This window comes from Oncorhynchus tshawytscha, linkage group LG10 (genome assembly GCF_018296145.1).
Source record: "Oncorhynchus tshawytscha isolate Ot180627B linkage group LG10, Otsh_v2.0, whole genome shotgun sequence".
Taxonomy (NCBI): Eukaryota; Metazoa; Chordata; class Actinopteri; order Salmoniformes; family Salmonidae; genus Oncorhynchus; species Oncorhynchus tshawytscha.
In genome coordinates, this window is record NC_056438.1 from 63,413,867 (window position 1) to 63,437,671 (window position 23,805).

A 23,805-nucleotide genomic window follows, 5' to 3' on the forward strand; every position below is an offset into this window, starting at 1 on the left:
TGAAGCTGGATTTTTTTGAGACATGCAATGACGTGGCTGATATTATTTTTGTTCCTAGAGACATTTCATTCTAAACAAAGGAATATGAATATCAGCCTGTTCAACAAAGATTAAAAGTCAGTTATGTTTAGTTACAATTAGCAGAGCAGACAGAAAATAACTTATTTTTGTACATATGGATGACACACACATACAGTTGAAGTCAGAAGTTTACATACACCTTAGCCAAATACATTTAAACACAATTTTTCATAATTCCAGACATTTAATCCTAGTAGATATTCCCTGTCTTAGTTCAGTTAGGATCACCACTTTATTTTAAGAATGTGAAATGTCAGAATAATAGGAGATAAATCTTTCTATTTCAGCTTTTATTTCTTTCATCACATTCCCAGTGGGTCAGAAGTTTACATACACTCAATTAGTATTTGGTAGCATTGCCTTTAAATTGTTGAACTTGGTTCCCAAGCCTTCCCCAAGGTTCCCACAATAAGTTAGGTAGGTGAATTTTGGCCCATTCCTCCTGACAGAGCTGGTGTAACTGAGTCTGGTTTGTAGCCCTCCTTGCTGGCACACGCTTTTTCAGTTTTGCCCACAAATTTTCAATAGGATTGAGGTCAGGGCTTTGTGATGGCAACTCCAATACCTTGACTTTGTTGTCCTTCTCCACAACTCTGGAAGTATTCTTGGGGCCATTGTCCATTTGGAAGACCCATTTGCGACCAAGCTTTAACTTCCTGACTGATGTCTTGAGATGTTGCTTCAATATATCCACATCATTTTCCTACCTCATGATGCCGTCTATTTTGTAAAGTGCACCAGTCCCTCCTGCAGCAAAGCACCCCCACAACATGATGCTGCCACCCCCATGCTTCACGGTTGGGATGGTGTTCTTCAGCTTGCAAGCCTCCTTCTTTTTCCTCCAAACATAACAATGGTTATGGCCAAACAGTTATATTTTTCTTTCATCGGACCAGAGGACATTTCTCCAGAAAGTATGATCTTTGTCCCCATGTGCAGTTGCAAACCGTAGTCTGGCTTTTTTATGGTGGTTTTGGAGCAGTGGCTCCTTCCTTGCTGAGCAGCCTTTCAGGTTATGTCGATATAAGACTCGTTTTACTGTGGATATAGATACTTTTGTACTTTTGTCCTTTGAAGGATTTGCACTTTTCGCACCAAAGCACGTTCATCTCTAGGAGACAGAACGCATCTCTTTCCTGAGCAGAATGTCGGCTGTGTGGTCCATTGGTGTTTATACTTGCGTACTATTGTTTGTACAGATGAACGTGGTACCTTCAGGCGTTTGGAAATTGCTCCCAATGATGAACCAGACTTGTGGAGGTCTACAATTTGTTTTCTGAGGTCTTGGCTGATTTATTTTGATTTTCCCATGATGTCAAGTAAAGAGGCACTGAGTTTGAAGGTAGGCCTTGAAATACATCCACAGGTACACCTCCAATTGACTCAAATTATGTAAATTAGCCTATCAGAAGCTTCTAAAGCCATGACATCATTTTCTGATATCATGTCTTTTTAAAGACTGTTTAAAGGCACAGTCAACTTAGTGTATGTAAACTTCTGACCCACTGGAATTGTGATACAGTGAATTATAAATGAAATAATATGTATGTAGACAATTGTTGGAAAAATTACTTGTGTCATGCACAAAGTAGATGTCATAACCGACCTGCAAAAACTATAGTTTGTTAAAAATACATTTGTGGAGTGGTTGAAAAACGAGTTTTAATGACTCCAACCTAAGTGTATGTAAACTTCCGACTTCAACTGTACACACACAGTGAGAAGTCCAGTGGAAAAGAGACCGCATGGGAGAGAAAAACATGGATCCCTCCTGTGGTTTGTGTATTGGAACAGGTGAACAGTTTGTACTCCAGAATAGCCATTACAGGCGCTCTGCAGTGTGGTTGGAGCTTGGCTGGAGTTGAACGCAGTGCGGCTCGACCAAATTAGCGGCTTATTTTTCCCTCTTGTTTTAAAATGCAGATATGAACAGTATCCCGCTGTTACATTCTTATTGCTTTTTCTATCCACTTTAACTGTCATAGACATTTCACATAAAATATCCCCAGACCTGATTGTGACAAAAATATATTTAGAAATGTATGTATGCTTATGTTAATCACACAATGTTCAGTCATTGCTTTGTGTTGCCTGCCTTTTGATACATGTTCACTGTATTGTATAGGGCTTGCTGTTTGCAGGTGCCTTCTTTTGATAAAAAAGATAAACTTTTCTGGATTAAAAGGTTATAATACAGAACAAGTAGGTAGTGGTGACTGAATACAGACACATAAAAGCTCTGCTTGAAACACAAACAGACCATGAGAGGGAGGTATATGAACAAAGGAAGATATCAAAGGGGGAAAAACAGATAGCGAAGCTAGTGCAGAAAGGGTTATGATAATTGTAATGTTATATGAACCCCAGAAACAAATACATTCCATTTCCAATTAATCTGCACAATTCATTGAGCTACTCTCTTGGTCCATTTAACTACCCACATGTGTACTATAATGAGCTGTAGACATTATGCCTAATTATGTATATTTGGACTGTGTTAAGAGGGCCTAACAAAAGCTTTCGAAGGGGACAATTACGTTTGTTGCTTAGTTACATCGTTAAAACTATACCAAATAAGTGCAGATTATAGTGGGTGAGAATGCACATGTAAACCATGGGTATTGTTGCCAAAATGCTCAAAATTCAATTCATTTGGAAATAGAAATGTTTTGCTTGGGGGGGGAGGCTCAATGAAATAAACAAACATTTCCTTATGTCATTGTTGAGTACATACCTTGGTCTTAGTATCTTTCGACAAATAATCACAAATTTATTCCATTGTATCAGTGACATTGGTTTTATAAAAAGATGGTCAAGCAATAGCATACTTTAGAAGGGAACCTGGTTCTGTTTAAGATGCAACATTAGCTTGTGTTAATAATCAATAAATCGTGTGCATATTCTAAACTCAACTCACTTTACTAAACAAACATCAACAGAGGACATTCTAACCAGAATGGCCTCAAGCAAACATGATCATTATTCAATTCTCTGTGTTTTCAACCCATTTTTGAATGGCTTTTCAGAAAAACCAAACACAGACAAAAAGAAAAGGAGGAGTCTGAAATCTGGCCTCATCAAAAATAGGGGAAAAAGCCATGCCAAAAATATCATGGCAGATAAGCTGTCAAAAGTAGGACTGGGGACGTGAGACAGACACAACTAATGTGAACCCAGCAGTCTCGTCTTTCACTTCCAATACACAATGACTATGGGGTCTGGCTGATGGCGAGCAGACATGCAATAGAGAGGGAGGGAAATATGAATGCAACAGATGGGATTTTAAAATTCAGCGTCAATTGTTCATCAAAACAGACAAACAACAGGACATCTGTCTACCTGCTGGAGTGTCAATGTTCCTCAGCTCTTCTTTGTCCTGTGGCGGTGCCAGGTCCTCGTTCTCATCCTCACAGCACGCCTCACTGGGGCTGTAGTGGCGGGGCCTCATCAGGAGAGACTTTCTCTTGTTGACGGGGGCGCCCTGCACCCCTTCCTGGGCGAGCCTCTTCCTAGCAGCCATAGACCCATATGTGCTGTTTTGGGGGGGGGGTGAATGAATAAAAAGAGCAACGGGGTCAACAAAAGGCCATAGCCGTTACTTTGAACTGAAAGTGAACGTAAAATGTAACATTGTCAGTTTATTCCCCAACTGTATTTCAGGATTCAGAAAGTAAAATCAAGTGTTTTTTTGTAACTTGATTGAAAAGGTAAACATAAGGTTGAAGAAACTGTATATGGTCGAGATGATTAATACAAATGAAGTACCTAGAAGCGCAGTGAAGAGCTACAGGGCCAAATTCAATTAGAACCGGTATTATCAAGATAAGAGAATGGCCAGCATACCACATCTACTAACAAAGGATGCCTATTTCATTCTGTATGCAAGGGCATAGAAACCTGGGGTGAATTAGAGGATACCTGTAAGTGTTTATTTTCACAAAGAGGTCGTGAACCCTTACCTTGGAGCCTGGGTGATGCAGTCAGCTGGAACTGTAAACAGAAACAGAAGTACGTCAGGTAAATAGTAATGTTTACATTTCCACTGTGGAGTGACTACGCATCTGGCTACTGGGGAAACAAGTCCCGATCAAAGCTACCGATCTACTGTACTAGCTTCATGTTTTTGATAAGCAGTTGTGAATGAATACACTGTGGGCCGACTACACTCATGGTAGTGGGGTGTTCCCCTAGTATGATTTTGGATTGTACTCTATCAAATGTTCTATGAAAAGATTACTTTTACAGCTACTTATCAAAATAGATTTTTTGCAACCTTTTATAATGAACTATTTTACTTCAACAAAAGCCTTCTGATATGATTAAAATCATCGTCAAGGTACCCTTTATATAGATTTTTTTTTTTAAATATCCACAACCCCAATCTGCTCTCCTCTTTCTGAGATCTGCTGTAGCTCATCCTCCTGACAGCTTTGACAACATCATCTGAAAAGGCAAATCGATTTTCCCTGAGGGCCATGCACCACAGATGCAAATCTCATTCTCATTCAAGTCCACCGTATTCCCATGAAGCACAACCCCATAATAAAGCTTCCATGAATTTCCCAGACATAGTAATGGCTCTGGTGCCACCAGCCAGACCTTAGAGGCTTGGAACACTAGCATAATGGCATCCCCCTGTCTAGGGGTTTTCAATCACACTATATATATTCACTCCTTAACGAATTTGAGCCACAGTTCCAATTTGATGAAGTAATTCCCCATCTGAATAAAATAATGGCAATGCAGTGCTCTTCAAATTGGTAAGATAATTTGCAAAACTGACAGTTGTAAAGTTGGATTGTTGAACTGATTCCTCCCTAGACCCCATAGATGTATAAGTGGAATGTGCGTGAATTGCTGAAGTGCTTAGTTACTGCTATTGATGTGCTTGCTTGAACATGGTAAGAGTTGTCAACGCTGCTGACCTTTACCACCGTTGCATGTTTGGAGTGTGTTTTCCTCTCCTTCTGAATCCATCTGTTGATAAAGAACACACAATGTATTCTTTAGCATGTAACACTCATTTCTAACAAAATACAGATTCTGTTGACAACTGGGACTGGAATAATGATGTTAACATTTGCTCAGCAGATGCTGTATCCATCCAATTTGAGGGTTCTTGACGTTAGTGGTTGAAGTTTATTTGAAGTAACTTTGAACCTTCCTATCAACATTACCCTATATTTCCCGGAACATTTATGTATTTACGTGTTGATTGTCGGCTGCATTTAATGGGTGTAGTCATGAAAACACATGTAAAAGCAAAACACCGACCGAAGGTGAAGTTAATAAAACAAAATAAACTTTGAGGTGGAAAAAACATCATAATGCAAAATAATGACATTAAAGTGCAGGTGGTGGTACAGACAGACAGCAGTGTGTTTAGACCAAAATAGTTGTTCAAATCCATCCACTCTCCCTCGTCACCATCTCATGTGGATCCCAAATAAAACCTATTAAAGGTAATTATTCTGGGCTGATGGCAGTGTATAGTGGTCACAGGCCAGTGAAATTTGTGAGTCACAGGATAGATACGCTGTTACTTTTCCTGGTAATGGGAAACATGACTTCTCTCTCTGGTTTGCTGTTGTGATTGAAGGCACTGACCTGTCATACATTTATAATAGGGGAGCAGGTGTGGCAGTGATGGACCTTAATTTACTTTAATAAACCTTTTATGTGCCACACTCTTCAATGCCACGCCGGGCCCTCGGAGGACCTGCTCATAATAGGTTCATTACTTTTGATTACTAGGGCCCTATTGAGACAAACAACTACCCAAACACTATAGATTACATTCTGTAAAAACTAATTTACCTCATTAGTTCATTACAATTTTTCCATCATCGTATGAACAGACAAACAAACAGACAAGAGATACTCACTCATTTTGTATACATTTTTTTATTAAACAAGATTTGTATAGATAGTGTATGTGTTACATTGTCTACAATAATACAAATTAATTTCAATTTCAAATTCAGATAGTGTAATTTCACAGATTGACTAATATTTTCACATTAGGCACTTCTGTGTTACTGAGAGGCAACACTCACATTATGCAAATCTACTTGTTTTAAACACTTTTTAAATATTTCATAACATAACCTCTGATTTAATGCCTTATTAATGCTCTGTACATGAACCATTTAAATGCCTCTATCTTACAAATAAAGCCAGAATATCATGTATTTTGAAAATACTTATTTGAATATATTGAAAATACTATATTGAATATAATAATGCTTCTATCTTCGTAAGATACCTGATGAACTTGGTTTTGACCCTGAGGAGTATACACTTGACTGATATTTTGTCAGTTCCTAATTTTTCAACTGCACTCAATATGTTAGTTAGAACGTTCAATTACATACTGTATTCCTTCAAAGGCCTGTATCTAGTCTTTCTAGGGAGTTGTTCCTAGCCACCGTGCTTCTACATCTGCATTGCTTGCTGTTTGGGGTTTTAGGCTGGGTTTCTGTACAGCACTTTGTGACATCAGCTGATGTAAGAAGGGCTTTATAAATAAATGTGATTGATTGTCTTCTGAGGGGAGATGGAGAAACAACTTTTTGTGTTCAGGTATATGTTCTGCTTTGTGAGCAGCACAGAGGTTCTGAGAGGGTGTAGAGCATGTGCTTTTGACACCCATTCGACAAAAGCTATTGTTGGTCCTTCACAAACTCAAAGCTGTACCTAATTCTGCAGAGGATGAATCAGAAGTAATGGAGCAACGTGGAAATCTCCTATGGACGTTTCCGAGTAAGAGAAGTAGACATGGAGAGAACACATGATGTTCAATGAATATATTTACACAGGCAGAACAAATACTGTAGATACAGTACATGCTATTCAAATAAGGCTTTGTTTGTATTAAATATTTACTACACTCTCAGGTGGGGATTTGTTTGTGTTATATATTCCTGACAATGCACAAAACTATAACACATACACATGATAGATCTTTGGTGGTCATTGGTACAAAATGTTTTCCCATTTCTTTATGGTTGACATTATGGTCATACTATTTTATCCAAGGCTGTCTGGACATTGTCATGGTTTCAGCCAGCCATTTTGGACTTAGGAACGGCTTTCAAAAGTAGAACACTGGGGCTACGATTACACAGGCAGCCCAATTCTGATATTTTTTTCCACTAATTGGTCATTTGACCAATCACATCAAGTCTTTTTCATAGCTGATCTGATTGGTTAAAAGACCAATTAGTGAAAAAAAGATCAGAATTGGGCTGCTTGTCTAAATGCAGCCTGGGAGGCACGGTCACATTCAACGTACAGTAGGCTACAATACAAGTGCAGTGGTATAAAAATAAAGCAGCAGACTCAACATACTGCATATGTAAAACAATATCTGTGTCACATATTTTGCGGGGGTCAAAAGAGCATTGACACGACACTGCTAAACATGCAGCTTATCCAGAACATCATGGCTACCACTTCCATTAGCCATACAAATACATGACTATATCCGTCCCCCTAGTTGATGCTAAGGCATCAACTAGCTCCATACTCTTTCATCCAAATGTGTAGTATCCAAACCCATCACTGGAAAATATATCATCAAATTATATTAGGCCTACCTTTATTTGCAGTTTTTTTGGAAATATATATGACGTGCTGCAAGGTCCACGCAGTCCACCTTGGTCGATTTGTGCACAATTCTTGACTTTTTTCAGGATGTGAGCATGAAATTCATTTTCTGTAACAAAAAACAACAACAAAAATATACCTTTAATAAAAATAGATATAGGCTTACAAATCAAATGTGGAGTGGAAAGAAACAAACTTTTTATTGATTCTCAATTTCCAAGTTTTCCATCTAAATTGTAGTATACTGTAGGTTAGTTAACTAATTAATCATATTGATAATATTGTTCTGAATGCTAAAGGTGCTGATAGACATTGTTGGTGAACGTGCAGTCAGTCAGAGATAGTGACGGGCAGGAAACAAGATAATACCTCACATGGTTGAATAAGGACCAAGATGCAAATTGATTGCTTGACAGAGATCAAATTGCTCACAGTCTCATTAACACAAAACATCCAAGAGGGAAAACAAGGACAAACACAATGAGTACATTAAGCCTCTTCACTTCACAGATCTTATTACAGGAATTATTTATTTCTGTTAGCTTTGGGAAAAAAAGGAAAAAGAAAAAAACATCTTAATTACAGCACTCAGAACATTTCCCCTCTGCAAACCAAAAGGGGGGGACTCGGAATCATTAGCATAAGAAAAAGAAAAAAAGAGACTCACTACTATTTAAGGAAGGCCGGTGGGTTTGTCATCTGCTGAATCATTTTCCTGCCCCCCAACACAACTAGACAAATAACGTCTTGCTCTCTGAGGACTATTTGCCCATGTATGGGGCAGATTTCTCTGGGGATACTGAGCAGAGTTGCCTAATGCCTGATGCGCAGGGTTTCTATGTGATTCTCTATGTGCTAATCTGGCTGCTTTGCATGCTGTCCTTGGGACCAGCCCATTCCCCACCCTATTCCATCTGCTACCTTTCCCACCACAGAGGATAGGAGAGAATGGGCTGTGACGGACTGAGACTGGGAGAAGAGAGGGCTTCCCAGTCCAACAGTCATGAATAACCATGGCCTCACACACCGTTTGGAGAGGGGTTGAATGGGGACTGCTTATACATTGGATCTGTTACTTTGGATCCAACTGTGGTTTTCCCTGCTCTAATACAAAATATAAATGCAATCAAGCATATTATTGTTCATAATTATTGTTCCTCATAGCCATACAAACTACAAGTGGCTAAATATACAAGTATGAGGTTATTTGTGTTATTGGAAATCAACTTCAAAAAGGTTAGCCATTGACAAGGTCATGCAGTTTTGTATATTGCTGATACTGAAGCTACATTCTACTGTTTAAAACAACTACTACTACAGGTGTAGGAGTGTAGTGTATTCAACATTTTAAAAGGCTTCTAAAGACTTGATTTGCCCTAACAAAAATTGGACCAACCCCTACTAAAATGTCCATTAATTATAATCCACACAAAAATTCACATTTCCTGTTGCTGCAGGATTATTTTCCTGCTGTGAGAAACTGGTCAAATTAAGATCCTACATCTGTGCAACTATGACAACTAATACTGTGGCTGATTCCTAAGCCAAACGGTACTTGTATGTCACCATCAATACAAGTGGTGCTGTTACAATTTGTACCCACCCAACAACTACTGTAAAGCTACTGCTCCAACTAATAGTGATATTCATTAGTATAATAATAATCATCATTAACCTTGTCATTCAAATGTCCCCTTGTTCCCAGCTTATCCCTGCACTTGGGACACCCTTGTGTAATTAACAGACACTATAGTGATAAAGTAAAACCGAGTCAATGGTACTAGTGGTACTTAATTTAGAAAACAATAAAACCTTACACTTGCGAAGACCATAAACATGAATTACTTTGCTTACATTTCCTTTAGATTGGGGCAGATGCAAGATGATAGCTAGGCAAATGAGAATAACACCAAATAAGGTTTTAAAATGTCATCTCCCGCATACTCCCCCAACCAACTGCTATGATTAGATTACACTTTTAACATAATTACTGTCTAAAGCTGTGTGGAAACAATGCATGTAGACAGAAGGGCTCTATCTGAACTGATACCATCCATTCTCTTCTCATTGAGCCTTTTCTCTTAACCTTTCTTCAGCAGTATCATTTTGAATTATGGGGATGGGTAGATGCTCTATGCAAGGTCACTGTCTGTTCGGTACCCGCTCCCTCCCCTCCCCTCCTCCCTTGTTTTTGTTTCCTCTTCCAGAGGCAGACTATACGAATGAAGGGTTAAAACTGGAATGAATTTAATTATGGAATGAATGGAATTATAATGCGCCCGCAGCAAGTTTTCCTCCTTATTTATTAAAGCAGCTGATGGGCCAGGTTTGATGAGCCACTTCTGGCATAATTGAGTCATCACACAAAGAGGGTTCCTCGCATTCAGAGAGGTTTTATCAGCAGCAAACAGACCTGATTACTGGCAATTACACTCTGATCTAGAGGAAGGAGAAAAAAGGAGGGTAAATGTGCGGGGTAACTTCTGTGTTTATAGTTTACCCCGGGAATAATTTCCAGATTAATTTGACATGCTAAGTGTTTTCTGTTTCTGCATAATAAAGTGCAAACAGCAAACGATAGATAGTACAATTTACTTTCATATTTCCTTGTAATGAATGTCTAAGTCTATACGGTAAACTGATCATATTTGTATATGTCCACCGTGCTTAGAATCAGCAATATGTAGTGTTTAAAAAAAAAAGAAAAGTGTGCTTTACAATAACGCTGGTTGCTTGTGTGCAGACAGAGATTCCTTGTCAGTGGAGAGCCAAACTGAGATGGTATATGATGATAAGGAACACAACTGATTTCACCACCATTCATTGAAATCCTAATTCATTCATAGTGTAAGAGACTATTTTGATAAACAAGTTTTTGAAATAATTATTTTCATTTGCGGTGCTGCGACCAAGCAGCCATCAGATGCCCTCTGTTTAAAAAGCTAGCAGCTGGACATTAGAATAATAGCTAAGAAACGTTTTAGGAGAGGGAGGGTGAAAGCGAGGAAGGGGGGGGCTCTGATTTTCCTATTCATATCAAAGCCGGCGCTTAAAATGGTGATTCTTTTTTTATACAAGGGCATTTTATAAACTCTTGAAGATAATAATAGGGTAATGTTCCTATAAAAGTAATATATTTAATATTCCTTAAATATAAACAAATGTGTCCAAAGATTTTCAGTTATTGGTGTCTCTCTTATGATGCAGAATTAATAAAGATATGATTGAACTAATAGTTTGACCTCTCAAGCAACACCTCTGTGAGCTCCAATTGTACTGAACATAGTCTTAAGGGTTATACAAGTGTAAAGTGTCATACAGAGTAGTTTTCTCTTTGTAACACTCCAAACTCATCCCATCAAAAATCTCACAGTATACCTCTTCCAATGAAAGATTGAATATTCAGTACCATGAGAAGATGATGGAATGGTGCTAAATACAGTAGAACCAACTGTGGACAGTGACAACAAATAGGCTAAAGAGACTAACACAAGCTAAACCAGGTAAGGTATGGAGGTAACCATACCGGACTTGCCCAATTCCACGCTATTTCTGTACTGATAATATAAGTTCAAAGACAGAGTGAGAAGGAGAGAAAACGTATGAACAATCGCCAAAGTGTAGAACACCAATCCATTCACATAAATACAGTAAAAGGGAAACAGAATATCTTCTGATCAGTGGGCACTTTTTACACACCAAAATCCTCATAGAGGGGCGCTTCCGGACTTCCAGAAACAACTGTGATTTCAGACATAACCATCTCCAATGCAGCCATCCTGGCCGCCAAGCAAAGTGTTTGTCTCATGCCAAATGAGTACTTTTGTACGGGGCTCTACAAACTGGCTTCTGTCTTATCACTTCCCCAAGACTGAGAAGCTTCAATAAAGAGAACGAGGCTCCACAGAATTCTTAACAGACAATTAGGAGCCTGGCTGGCCAGCCACTATCGCTTCAATGATTTGTTATGATGGCATAACTACAGGGGAAACTTGTTATTGGAGCCAGTTAGCAAAGCACCCCATAAAAGAGTCAGACGGTGACACCTGCGCTGAGGTGATTTAAAAATCTTGTAATCGCTTTCCAAAGTCATCCCAAAGCCTTCCCTTCTAAATTGAGTTAATCTGGACCAGGTCCACACAGTCACAGTGGCACAAAGTCCAGATTGGTTCTTCTTGTTCAGCCATCAGAGAGACATTTTTTTTTCACTAAATTTGGGGCACTTTTATAGTTATATTATTCTATGAAAGATGGCTTTTTAGATGAATTGCAATTAATTATCAAATATCAATCTCAATCAGAACAGAAATGTTGAATATTCAAAAACAGCATATTGCTTTGTTTTATGGAATGGTTTCCTACCATGCTATCTATAACTACCAAGACTAATAATAACCCAAAGGAAATTAAACCTGTATCACAGGATTGCAGCTTCTACACAATCAATTAACACCTACAGTGCCTTCAGAAAGTATTCATACCCCTTAACCTATTACACATTTTGTTGCGTTACCGCCTGAATTCAAAATTGATTACATTTGTTTCTCTCTCATCCAGATTCAAACAATACCCCATAATGAAAAAGTGAAAACATGTTAATTGAAATGTTTGCTAATTTATTGAAAATGAAACACAGAAATATTGCATTTACATAAGTATTCAAACCCCTGAGTCAAAACATGTTAGAATCACCTTTGACGGCGATTACAGATGTGAGTCTTTCTGGTTAAGTCTGTAAGAGTCTTTGCACACCTGGATTGTACAATATTTGCATTTTTATTTTATTTTAAATTCTTCAAGCTCTGTCAGAGTTTCAAGCTGATTTAAGTCAAAACTGTAACGAGGCAACTCATGAGCATTCAATGTCGTCTTGGTAAGAAATTTGGCCTTATGTTTTAGGTTATAGTTTTGCTGAAAGGTAAATTTGTCTCCCAAGACTGAACCAGGTTTTCCTTATTTTGCCTGTGCTTAGCTCTATTACGTTTTTTTAAAAATAAAATAAAAAATTCTAGTCCTTGCCGATGACAGGCATACCCATAACATGATGCAGCCACCACAATGCTTGAAAATGTGTTGCCCCAAACATAAAGCTTTGTACTCAGGACATAAAGTAAATTTATTTGCCACATTTTTTGCAGTTTTACTTTAGTGCCTTATTGCAAACAGGATGCATGCTTTGGAATTTATTTATTTTTAAATTGAACCTTTATTTAACTAGGCAAGTCAGTTAAGAACAAATTATTATTTACAATGGGGCGGCAGGATAGCCTTGTGGTTAGAGCGTTGGACTAGTAACCAAAAGGCTGCAAGTTCAAGTTCCCGAGCTGACAAGGTACAATTTGACAACAATTTAACCCACTGTTCCTAGGCCAAAAATAAGAATTTGTTCTTAACTGACTTGCCTTGTTAAATAAAGGTAAAAAATAAATAAAAAATGACGGTCTACCGTCAACAGGGGCAGAACGACAGATTTTTACCTTGTCAGCTCGGGGATTCAATCCAGCAACCTTTTGGTTACTGGCCCAATGCTCTAACCACTAGGCTACCTGCCGTCCCAGAATATTTTTTTATTCTGAACAGGCTTCCTTCTTTTCACTCTGTAATTTAGGTTAGTATTGTGGAGTAACTACAAAGTTGGTCCATCCTCAGTTTTCTCAGTTTTCTATCACAGCCCTTAAACTCTGTAACTGTTTTAAAGTCACCATTGGCCACATGGTGAAATCCCTGAGCAGTTTCCTTCCTCTCCAGCAACTGAGTTAGGAAGGACGCCTGTAGGTTTGTAATAACTGGGTGTATTGACACACCATCTAAGGTGTAATTAATAACCTCACCATGCTCAAAGAGATATTAAATGTCTGCTTTTTTATTTGTACCCATCTACCAATCGGTGCCCTTCTTCACGAGGCTTTGGAAAACCTCCCTGGTCTTTGTGGATGAATCTGTGTTTGAAATTGACTGCTCAACTGAGGGACCTTACAGATAATTGTGGGGTACAGAGATGAGCTAGTCATTATAACTTATGTGACTTGTTAAGCACATGTTTACACCTAAACTTATTTAGGCTAGCTACAACAAGGTGGTTGAATACTTATTGACTCAAGACATTTCAGCTTTCATTTAATTTCACTTTGAAATTATGGGAAAAAAGTCAAGGGGTGTGAATACTGTATGCCACGTTAGTTTGCATCTTTCAAATCGTTATTGAACATAAGTTTTTCAAAACACTAACAAGGACTAATTCATTGACAGGTGTTTGGGAGAAAAGAAGTTCCAGCCCGGGTGTCTGTCATCACTACAGAGTAATCCTGGCCATTGTTTCTTTCCAATGAGACCCTTTTCATGCAGGAGGAGGGTTGCCTGAATGCTACCAGGTGGTCGGCAATTTGGAGAAACGTAGTAACCGTTCGAGCTAATCCCGTGCCACAAAAGGCAGGTCTCCCATGCCCAGAGGCCTCCGGGTGGGAAAAGTTTACCTAGAAAAAACACACACAGTACACACACACAGTGTGTCTGAAAGGAGCCAGGCAGCGCTGAAGCATTGATTCCTAATCAGATTGCACTGAAGTGAACAGCTCGCATGGCAGCTGTAGTTTTCCCAGGGTTAATTACCTTTCACTGCTCTCTAAACAAGTCAGCTGTTCCTGTCATTAAACAACTCCACTCCATCTCTGCTCCTCTGTCCTGTCCTCCAAACACACACACTTTAAGTGTGCACGTGCACGCAAACACGTGCACGCACATACAAACTATTCCCGTCTTCTCATCCTCCACAGCCACACACATCCAAACATTTACAGTACATGGAGCTCATAGAGAGCAAACTGGGAAAAAGGGAAATGTAGCCAATAACCACTTGGTCACTTTACTAATTAAGAGGTGGAGTCAACGGCTGTTAAAATAGAGGCCATTATCCTTTACTTTCAGCTACAAACATTTATTTCTGCTTATGCAGATGGGACGCTGAATTCCCAATACTATCCACTCGCCCTGTCAAAGGAGGATAATACCAATCTGTCAAGGTCTCATGTCGTTATCTGGCTCCCAATCATACTAATTGAGTATATAAAAGGAAGTAAATTATCCAAATAAACACACACACACACACACACAGGTGGACAGGCGCTTGCACATGAGCGTGCACACGCACACAGAAAGAGTTCAGCTGTGCTGTCATAAATTCTGAAAAATCTCCCAGCTCTCTGAGCGCCATGGCTCAGGACGTTGGGGGAGTTTTAAGTGATTTCACTGTGTGGCAAAATCCCCTGGCCACCTGGATTACAAACTCTAGTCCTTTAACTCATGCCAGTATAAATCCGTGTTAACTGGGATTTACCTCTGGCATATGAATTCTCAGTCTGCGTAAGCTTTGTTTGGAATGAGTTGTACATAAGTATTTTATGCCTTATAGAGATGCCTGATGGTAAATTTCTTATTTTGTTGAAAAAAGGCAAGAAAATTGTTATAAAAGTGTTGTAATTTACTTATTCTAAATGGGTAAAGTAAATAAAATAGTTTTCATTGACCATGTTATGAACATTATTCCAAACCAGGAAAAAGAGTGAAATAATACAAACCTCTGTGCAGTTAAATGCCTGAAACCATGGCAATGTAGGTTGTAGTCCTACATGTGTCAAAAAGTTAGTAATGTGTACTCTTAGCCAGGCTGTTGCTAACATTGATCATGCTTAATATCATGGTGGTTATCGAATTGACCGTGATATATTTAACACACATGGCAGGAGCAGCCCTAGAGGATCTGAATTAAGTATTATGCAAAATCTATACAATCTCCTCTAACACACACACTCTTCTGGGATAGCCGAGTTAAACCCTGACTATAGTATTTTGTACTTAAAGGTTAGCAGGACTGTTTTGTGAGTTTGAACCGAGCTTGCCAGATCAGCAGATGGTCTGTGATTATGATTATATGCATCAATAAAATGTAAATTCGAATTAACTCTAGGGTTTAATAAAAAATGTGGACTTTAACCCACGCTGCAGTCTGCCGGTCGTGCATGATATTTTGATACAATATAATTGATGTAGGATACATAATATACTTATATGTAAAACAACCAGCTTAAACCAGTTGAGAGTACCTGCAAGCATAGGACAAGTACAAGGCAGTGACAGGTCTAAATGTCAAATTCAGGAGTATGGTTATACATACAAAAAAAACGTCTACATATTGAATTGTCACGCGCAATAACAAAATGTCTAAGCCAGAAATGAATTTAAGTCAGAAAAAAAAACTATTATGGACACAAATTGAATGCACGAACCAGAGAGATGTCAATATGAAACTACCATCCTGTGATGGAAAATAGAAGCTAAGGTTGTAAAAAGTCACTTAAAAAACATGCATTGATAATATTTTCTGAGTAGAGCTGTAAGTAGAGCTGGAAAAAGACAAAACTACAGTACTTCCATAAAGAAGACATCAGATGTAAGTTCAGGGGGAAAAGAATAGAGAGGGTTGCTCGCGAGCAAAGTTACAGTTAGGAAGCAAGCAAGAGGAAACAGCTGGGTCTTGTCCTCTGTCACATTAGCCAACATGTCTGGAAGTGACAGTCTCCTTAGGCACTGCGCTAACCTTTCATGAATCTATTTATCTGTCGAGAGCACTATTTACTCTGAGACTGAAAGCTCTGCATTCACTAAGCAGGCACAGATACACTCACTCACTCACTCACTCACTCGCACTCTCATACGTAGACACGGAGACACAGAGACATTAACATTTCCGACAGGGCAGAATTGTTAGCCTGACTTACCATGCCCCTGTTAGCCTTTGTTTTGCCTTTCATTGAGGTGATGGTGTAGAAGGAAATCGAGGTGGGGTGGGTGGGTAGCCAGGCTAGTCCAGTGTGTCACTGCCGCGAGGTTTGTGTTTGTGTGTGTGTGTGTGTGTGTGTGTGTGTGTGTGTGTGTGTGCGAGGACACTGTAATATTCAACGGAGCCACTAAGCTCTTTTTGTAGCCTTTGTGTCATTCACTTAACGACCAATCTCATTAGCTAGCGGGCTACAATGGGTTGAATTATTTTCGGTGTAAATACACCACATGGTGACCCTCAAGGTAAGAACTCTGAAGGTCATTTTAAATCACATAAAAGATGGAATCCCCCTCAAAAATCTATACCAAAATAATGAACAGATTGCCCCTAAAAAGGCTTGGAAAATGGTAGATATTCAGTATGATGTTTGATATTGACAGTTCATGATGGCTTTATATATTTAGAACACGTGATTATATTTATACATTTATAAGTTAGTGTATGTATGTATTTATGTATGTAACGATAGATCTGTGTATGTATCTACGTAATAACAATTTTGGGGATGCTTATATTGCAAGAGCGCATTATACACGTGTGAAATTTAAATGCGTTTTTTGCAACTCCCTCTGAGACACCCTCGGAGATTGGGGTCATGGCCAGGGTCAGCCATTAACAACACCGACCCTGGAGCAAATACGGTTAAGTGCCTTGCTCAAGGGCACATCAGCTGATTTTTTCCACCCTGTTAGCTCTGGAATTCGGACTAGAGACATTTTGGTACTGGCCCAACGCTCGAACCGCTATGCTACCTGCCACATACGTAGCTATGTATTTACAATATGTATGTATGTATGTATGTATGTATGTATGTATGTATGTATGTATGTATGTATGTATGTATGTATGTATGTATGTATTTACAGTATGTATGTATTTACAGTATGTATGTATGTATTTACAGTATGTATGTATGTATTTACAGTATGTATATATTTACAGTATGTACAGTGGGGCAAAAAAGTATTTAGTCAGCCACCAATTGTGCAAGTTCTCCCACTTAAAAAGATGAGAGGGGCCTGTAATTTTCATCAGGTACACTTCAACTATAACAGACAAAATGAGAAAAAAAAATCCAGAACAGCACATTGTAGGATTTTTAATGAATTTATTTGAAAATTATGGTGGAAAATAAGTATTTGGTCAATAACAAAAGTTTATCTCAATACTTTGTTATATACCCTTTGTTGGCAATGACAGAGGTCAAACGTTTTTTGTAAGTCTTCACAAGGTTTTCACACACTGTTGCTGGTATTTTGGACCATTCCTCCAGGCAGATCTCCTCTAGAGCAGTGATGTTTTGGGACTGTTGCTGGGCAACACGGACTTTCAACTCCCTCCAAAGATTTTCTATGGGGTTGAGATCTGGAGACTGGCTAGGCCACTCCAGGACCTTGAAATGCTTCTTACGAAGCCACTCCTTCGTTGCCCGGGCGGTGTGTTTGGTATCATTGTCATGCTGAAAGACCCAGCCACATTTCATCTTCAATGCCCTTGCTGATGGAAGGAGGTTTTCACTCAAAATCTCACGATACATGGCCCCATTCATTCTTTCCTTTACACGGATCAGTCGTCCTGGTCCCTTTGCAGAAAAACAGCCCCAAAGCATGATGTTTCCACCCCCCATGCTTCACAGTAGGTATGGTGTTCTTTGGATGCAACTCAGCATTCTTTGTCCTCCAAACACGACGAGTTGAGTTTTTACCAAAAAGTTCTATTTTGGTTTCATCTGACCATATGACATTCTCCCAATCTTCTTCTGGATCATCCAAATGCTCTCTAGCAAACTTCAGATGGGTCTGGACATGTACTGGCTTAAGCAGGGGGGGGACACGTCTGGCACTGCAGGATTTGAGCCCCTGGCGGCGTAGTGTGTTACTGATGGTAGGCTTTGTTACTTTGGTCCCAGCTCTCTGCAGGTCATTCACTAGGTCCCCCCGTGTGGTTCTGGGATTTTTGCTCACCGTTCTTGTGATCATTTTAACCCCACGGGGTGAGATCTTGCGTGAAGCCCCAGATCGAGGGAGATTATCAGTGGTCTTGTATGTCTTCCATTTCCTAATAATTGCTCCCACAGTTGATTTCTTCAAACCAAGCTGCTTACCTATTGCAGATTCAGTCTTCCCAGCCTGGTGCAGGTCTACAATTTTGTTTCTGGTGTCCTTTGACAGCTCTTTGGTCTTGGCCATAGTGGAGTTTGGAGTGTGACTGTTTGAGGTTGTGGACAGGTGTCTTTTTATACTGATAACAAGTTCAAACAGGTGCCATTAATACAGGTAACGAGTGGAGGACAGAGGAGCCTCTTAAAGAAGAAGTTACAGGTCTGTGAGAGCCAGAAATCTTGCTTGTTTGTAGGTGACCAAATACTTATTTTCCATCATAATTTGCAAATAAATTCATTACAAATCCTACAATGTGATTTTCTAGATTTTTTTTTCTTCTCATTTTGTCTGTCATAGTTGAAGTGTACCTATGATGAAAATTACAGGCCTCTCTCATTTTTAAGTGGGAGAACTTGCACAATTGGTGGCTGACTAAATACTTTTTTGCCCCACTGTATGTATTTACAGTATGCATGTATGCATGTATGTATGTATGTACATACAGTATCTATGTATGTATCTCAGGTACCAGTCAAAGGTTTGGACACCTACTCATGCAAGGGTTTTTCTTTATTAGTACTATTTTCTACATTCTACTATGAAATAACATGTGTGGAACCAAACGTGTTAAATCCAAATATATCTGAGATTATTCAAAGTAGCCACCTTTGTCTTGATGACAGCTTAGCACACTCTTGGCATTCTCTCAACCAGCTTCATAAGGTAGTCAACTGGAATGCATTTCAATTAACAGGTGTGCCTTGTTAAAAGTTAGTTTGTGGAATTGATTTCCTTCTTAATGTGTTTGAGCCATTCAGTTGTGTTGTGACCAGATAGGGGTAATATACAGAAGATAGCCCTATTTGGTAAAATACCAAGTCCATATTATGGCAAAAACAGCTCAAATAAGCAAAGACAGTCCATCATTACTTTAAGACATGAAGGTCAGTCAATACCCAAAAATGTCCATACCCAAAGTCCTGTCGCTAAAACCATGAAGCGCTATGATGAAACTGGCTCATGAGGACAGCCACAGGAAAAGAAGACCCACAGTTAGCTCTGCTGCAGAGGTTAAGTTCATTACAGTTAACTGCGCCTCAGATTGCAGCACAAATAAATGCTTCACAGAGTTCAAGTAACAGACACATTTCAACATCAACGGTTCAGAGGAGACTGTGTGAATCAGGCCTTCATGGCCGAATTTCTGCAAAGAAATCAATACTAAAAGGACACCAATAAGAAGAAGAGATTTGCTTGGGCCAAGAAACACAAGCAATGGACATTAGACCAGTGGAAATCTATCCTTTGGACTGATGAGATTTGTGGTTACAACCGCAGTGTCTTTGTGAGATGTTGGGAAGACGAATGGATGATCTCTGTACGTGTGGTTCCCACCGTGAAGCATGTAGAAAATAGTCAAAATGAAGAAAAACCCTGGAATGAGTAGGTGTGTCCAAACTTTTGACTGGTACTGTAAGTAAGCATGTGCATTAGTTTGTTCAAAATTGTTCAATCGTCGCACTTTTTATCATTAAAGTATTAACTCTTACAACATTTAATTTCAATTCATTCCAAAACTTTCATACACAAGTAGATAAAAAAAAAAACATTGAAAGAAATTGTGAAGAAACATGAAGTGAAACCATTCGACAATAAAATGTCAAACAGACAAAGGCTGGACATTTTCAGAGAATGTTCTAGACATTTTACTTATCTTTTCACTATTTCCCTGATGCTGTGTTTCTGGTGCAGCAGAACTATAATTCCATGTAACATTAGTTATTGTAAGTACTTGCAGTCATGACAGCTGTCTATAAGCATCAGGGACATGTCTATCGGCCAACTTGACCCTTGTTAGAAAACAAAACACAAAAAGAGAATAGTGCAGCCTGGGACTGTTGTGCAGGGTCACTGGAGATTTTCCAGACAAACGCAGCAGAGGGGAGGGGGAATAAAAGGACAGGCTCAGAATCTCATTTTAACAGACCGCACACAATCTGGGCTCCCACAGAACTATCTCTGCCTGACCGCTTTCTATTTATCCCTTATCAGTGTTTACCAACCGCTAGTTTTCTTTCATTCACACTGTGAGGCAGTTCTCTTACTATCAGTCAACAGCTGACACCGTGGAACAGCCTCAAAGGCAAGAGGAAGGGATCAAAACTAAACCAAAGCTGTTTAAACAATACAACAGAGGAAATAAATTCATAAATCCTAATTCTTCTCAACCCACAAGGGTACAAGCAGATCCTTTATAGTTAGGCCAACAAACAAAACCACAGCCAATGAGGTAACATTACAATCAAGGTAAATTCTCAAATATATTTTGAATAAAAAAAGAGCGGAAAAAAATCCCATGTAATTTTAATAAGGGACATTGCTTATAGCGCCACCATTTCAAGCATATAAAACCCCTCACTAAAAAAACATGACATTTTACAAGTATTCTCTTTAAAAAGAATACTACCTGTAATGTATTTATAGATCAATTATATTCAGATGATCTTGGTTAGGTTACTATACATGTTTTAAATAATATTTCAATATTTCCTATTTATCACTAAATACTTCATAGTCTGTGCATCAGGAAACCTCTAACTGCAACATGGCAACCAGGAAAGTATAGTCTATCCCAGTCAGACAAATTTTAAAACAGATATAACCTTAAGTAAACTTATCTTCAGAGGAGTACTGCTTTATCATTATATAGAATCCATTGCATATATTTATGTGGGTTTCAAATTAAGTTGATATAGCCAAAGGAGAAACATGGGTTACTAAACAGATAGTATTTTTATGCCTCCTTTCTGAAATCCTCTGCATATAGAGCTATTAGAGGGCCTGTTTGAGACATTAAAAACACTTGTTTTCTGTCAATTCAAGTGATATTAATTTGGCCCAAACAAATCACACGCAGCAAAAAGGATCATTCAGCATTGTCATAACAAATACATATTTATGTTGTACATTTAGGATTGCAAATGTATTCCCAATCATACAAACATCACAGTTTCTCTGGAATACTGTTCAAAAGTGAAGTAATTCATTACATTTATCCTTTCCCCAGCAGCTCAAGAGCAGATGGAACATTTCTGAAACCTTGCTGAATTAAATCCACATAATTCATTTTCCTAGATTAACTAAGTGAAGTTTGAGTGGGGAAAAACAGGTAACACAGTACATGTTGGATGGATATTTACCACCATGTTTGCTACTGTAACTCTTTGCTGCTTGCAGTGTTTCACAATGCATGACAGATACTTCCTCTATATTTGACTCAATCTGGAAATCGAAAAGTAAAAAGTGCTCTTTTCTTGAATAACTCAGTTTGAATCTATTTGTTGAGTTATGGAAAGATTTGTCAAGTGAAAAGTGACAAAGTTAACAAGTCACAGCAGGGCACTTGATATCCTATAGAACAATAATTGTATCATCATATAACTAAATAATAAAGTTTTACACAAATAAACTGGAGTTTGTAATTTCACCTCCCCCTCTGGATGACACAGTCTTTATTCTCTAGGTACCATGGACAGCTCCTGTTGTCGTACTGGAGTGCAGGCAAAGAGAGCTAACATTACTCTGTTGTGTAGCAACTGTATTAGTATCCTGCTTGGAGCAGGAAGGAGGCTGCATACAGTACAGCAAGTGGGTATATGACTTCACTTCAATACCATATCATTTGTGATCTTTGTGTTGTTGTAACTGTGGTATTAAAATAACCTCCAAAGATTGACCATATGCTCATGATTTCAGTGGTTTGTCTCAGTATTATCACATTTCCAACTCTTTGTATTGGGCATACCTAACTTTGAAAAGATTTCACCTTGCAGCAATAATTATTATACAAGGCATATTATATATTATACATGGAAGATTAAATATATTATATTTGGCATATTATATATTACACATGGCATATTGGTCTGTATATCACATCGCCTTGAAATATCACAGCTCAAATGGGAGTCAGCGATTTGGGAGTTGATTAACAAGTCATGTTTTTGGTTTGTTTCAGTATGGTTTTTCATAAACATGACACAAAATGTCATATTTGAGACATTTCTGAAAATCTCTAACATCTATTCAAATGTATGTTCTAAACAGTTCCAACAGGAACAGACTATTTAAATTACAAGTTGGGATGTTCATTTTGCTCTGCACACTTACTCAAGCTTAAAATAACATAGTAGGTTGCAAAGACAGAACTACACAAACAACTATTTTTTTAAATGACATCTTGAAAATCAGTTTCCGCTGGAGGGAACTGACTAGAATTAAAGTATTCTTGCCCACACAACATGTTACGCCTGAAAATATATTCATTTAATCATGTGGCCTATGCAAAGGCCTCAAAAAACAAGTTGTTTTTCTCAATACACAACTCACTTATCAACCCACCAGTTGTCTTGACAAAATCCCTAGCTGCAGTATGTTATGAAAAAATGTATACATTTTCTTCCAAATTAGACCTTAACATATTCTTCTATCTTTGCCCTTCTGAGGCATAGGCCTAAGTCTATTGACGGTCCTGATGATAAACCTTTGAAATATCCATCCTTCCCACTAAATCAACAGTTTCCCTGGAGACCTTGTACTGTGTCTCTTCAGAGTTTGTTCAAGTGTAAGGTCTGGACCATGTCTGCCACAGAAGTCTCAATGATCACTCATTATCAACCATAATACAGCATTTAGAATACAACAGGATTTCAACAAGCATTAATGCAACCTTCACCCAGCACAACCTGACAAAGCATTGCCTTCAACACAATACTAACGTGTTCTTCTAAGACCTTAGCTTATACTCTACCTGAATTAAACATACAGCATTTGTGTCGACAGCATTTAACGCTATCTGGATGATCCAAATATAGGTTGTGCTTCTTAAAACCCCATTTGAGCAATATAATGTCCTCTCTAGCGGTCTGAGACCCTTGTAGAAGCTGCACTTTTACTAAGAGCACTGATCCACATCATGGCAACAATCCTGTATTTAGCAGACAGATACTTTCTTGAAGTATGACATTTATAAATATAACAATTTATATTATTTCTGTATTCATATTGTACAATTATAGCAAACGTTTTAACACATTAGTAGTTACTGTCCTATAGCAATAAACATGTGCATTAACTTTTAAACATATATATATATATATGACCTTTTTATGAAGTCAT

At 38.5% G+C, this 23,805-nt stretch overlaps 1 protein-coding gene across 9 annotated transcripts in view; it reads right to left on the reverse strand.

Moving 5' to 3' along the window:
- The window catches only part of LOC112260616 (suppression of tumorigenicity 18 protein), a 64,213-nt gene that overhangs the window by 20,776 nt on the left and 19,632 nt on the right, over positions 1 to 23,805 (reverse strand). For all 9 annotated transcript variants that reach the window (XM_042328841.1, XM_024435873.2, XM_024435872.2 and 6 more), the window contains 4 exons: positions 7,680 to 7,798; positions 5,007 to 5,058; positions 4,041 to 4,071; positions 3,421 to 3,614 (listed from right to left, as the gene is read on the reverse strand). In XM_042328841.1, coding sequence (XP_042184775.1) covers positions 3,421 to 3,614; positions 4,041 to 4,071; positions 5,007 to 5,058; positions 7,680 to 7,798 — 396 coding nt within the window. The remainder of the gene's footprint in view (positions 1 to 3,420; positions 3,615 to 4,040; positions 4,072 to 5,006; positions 5,059 to 7,679; positions 7,799 to 23,805) is intronic.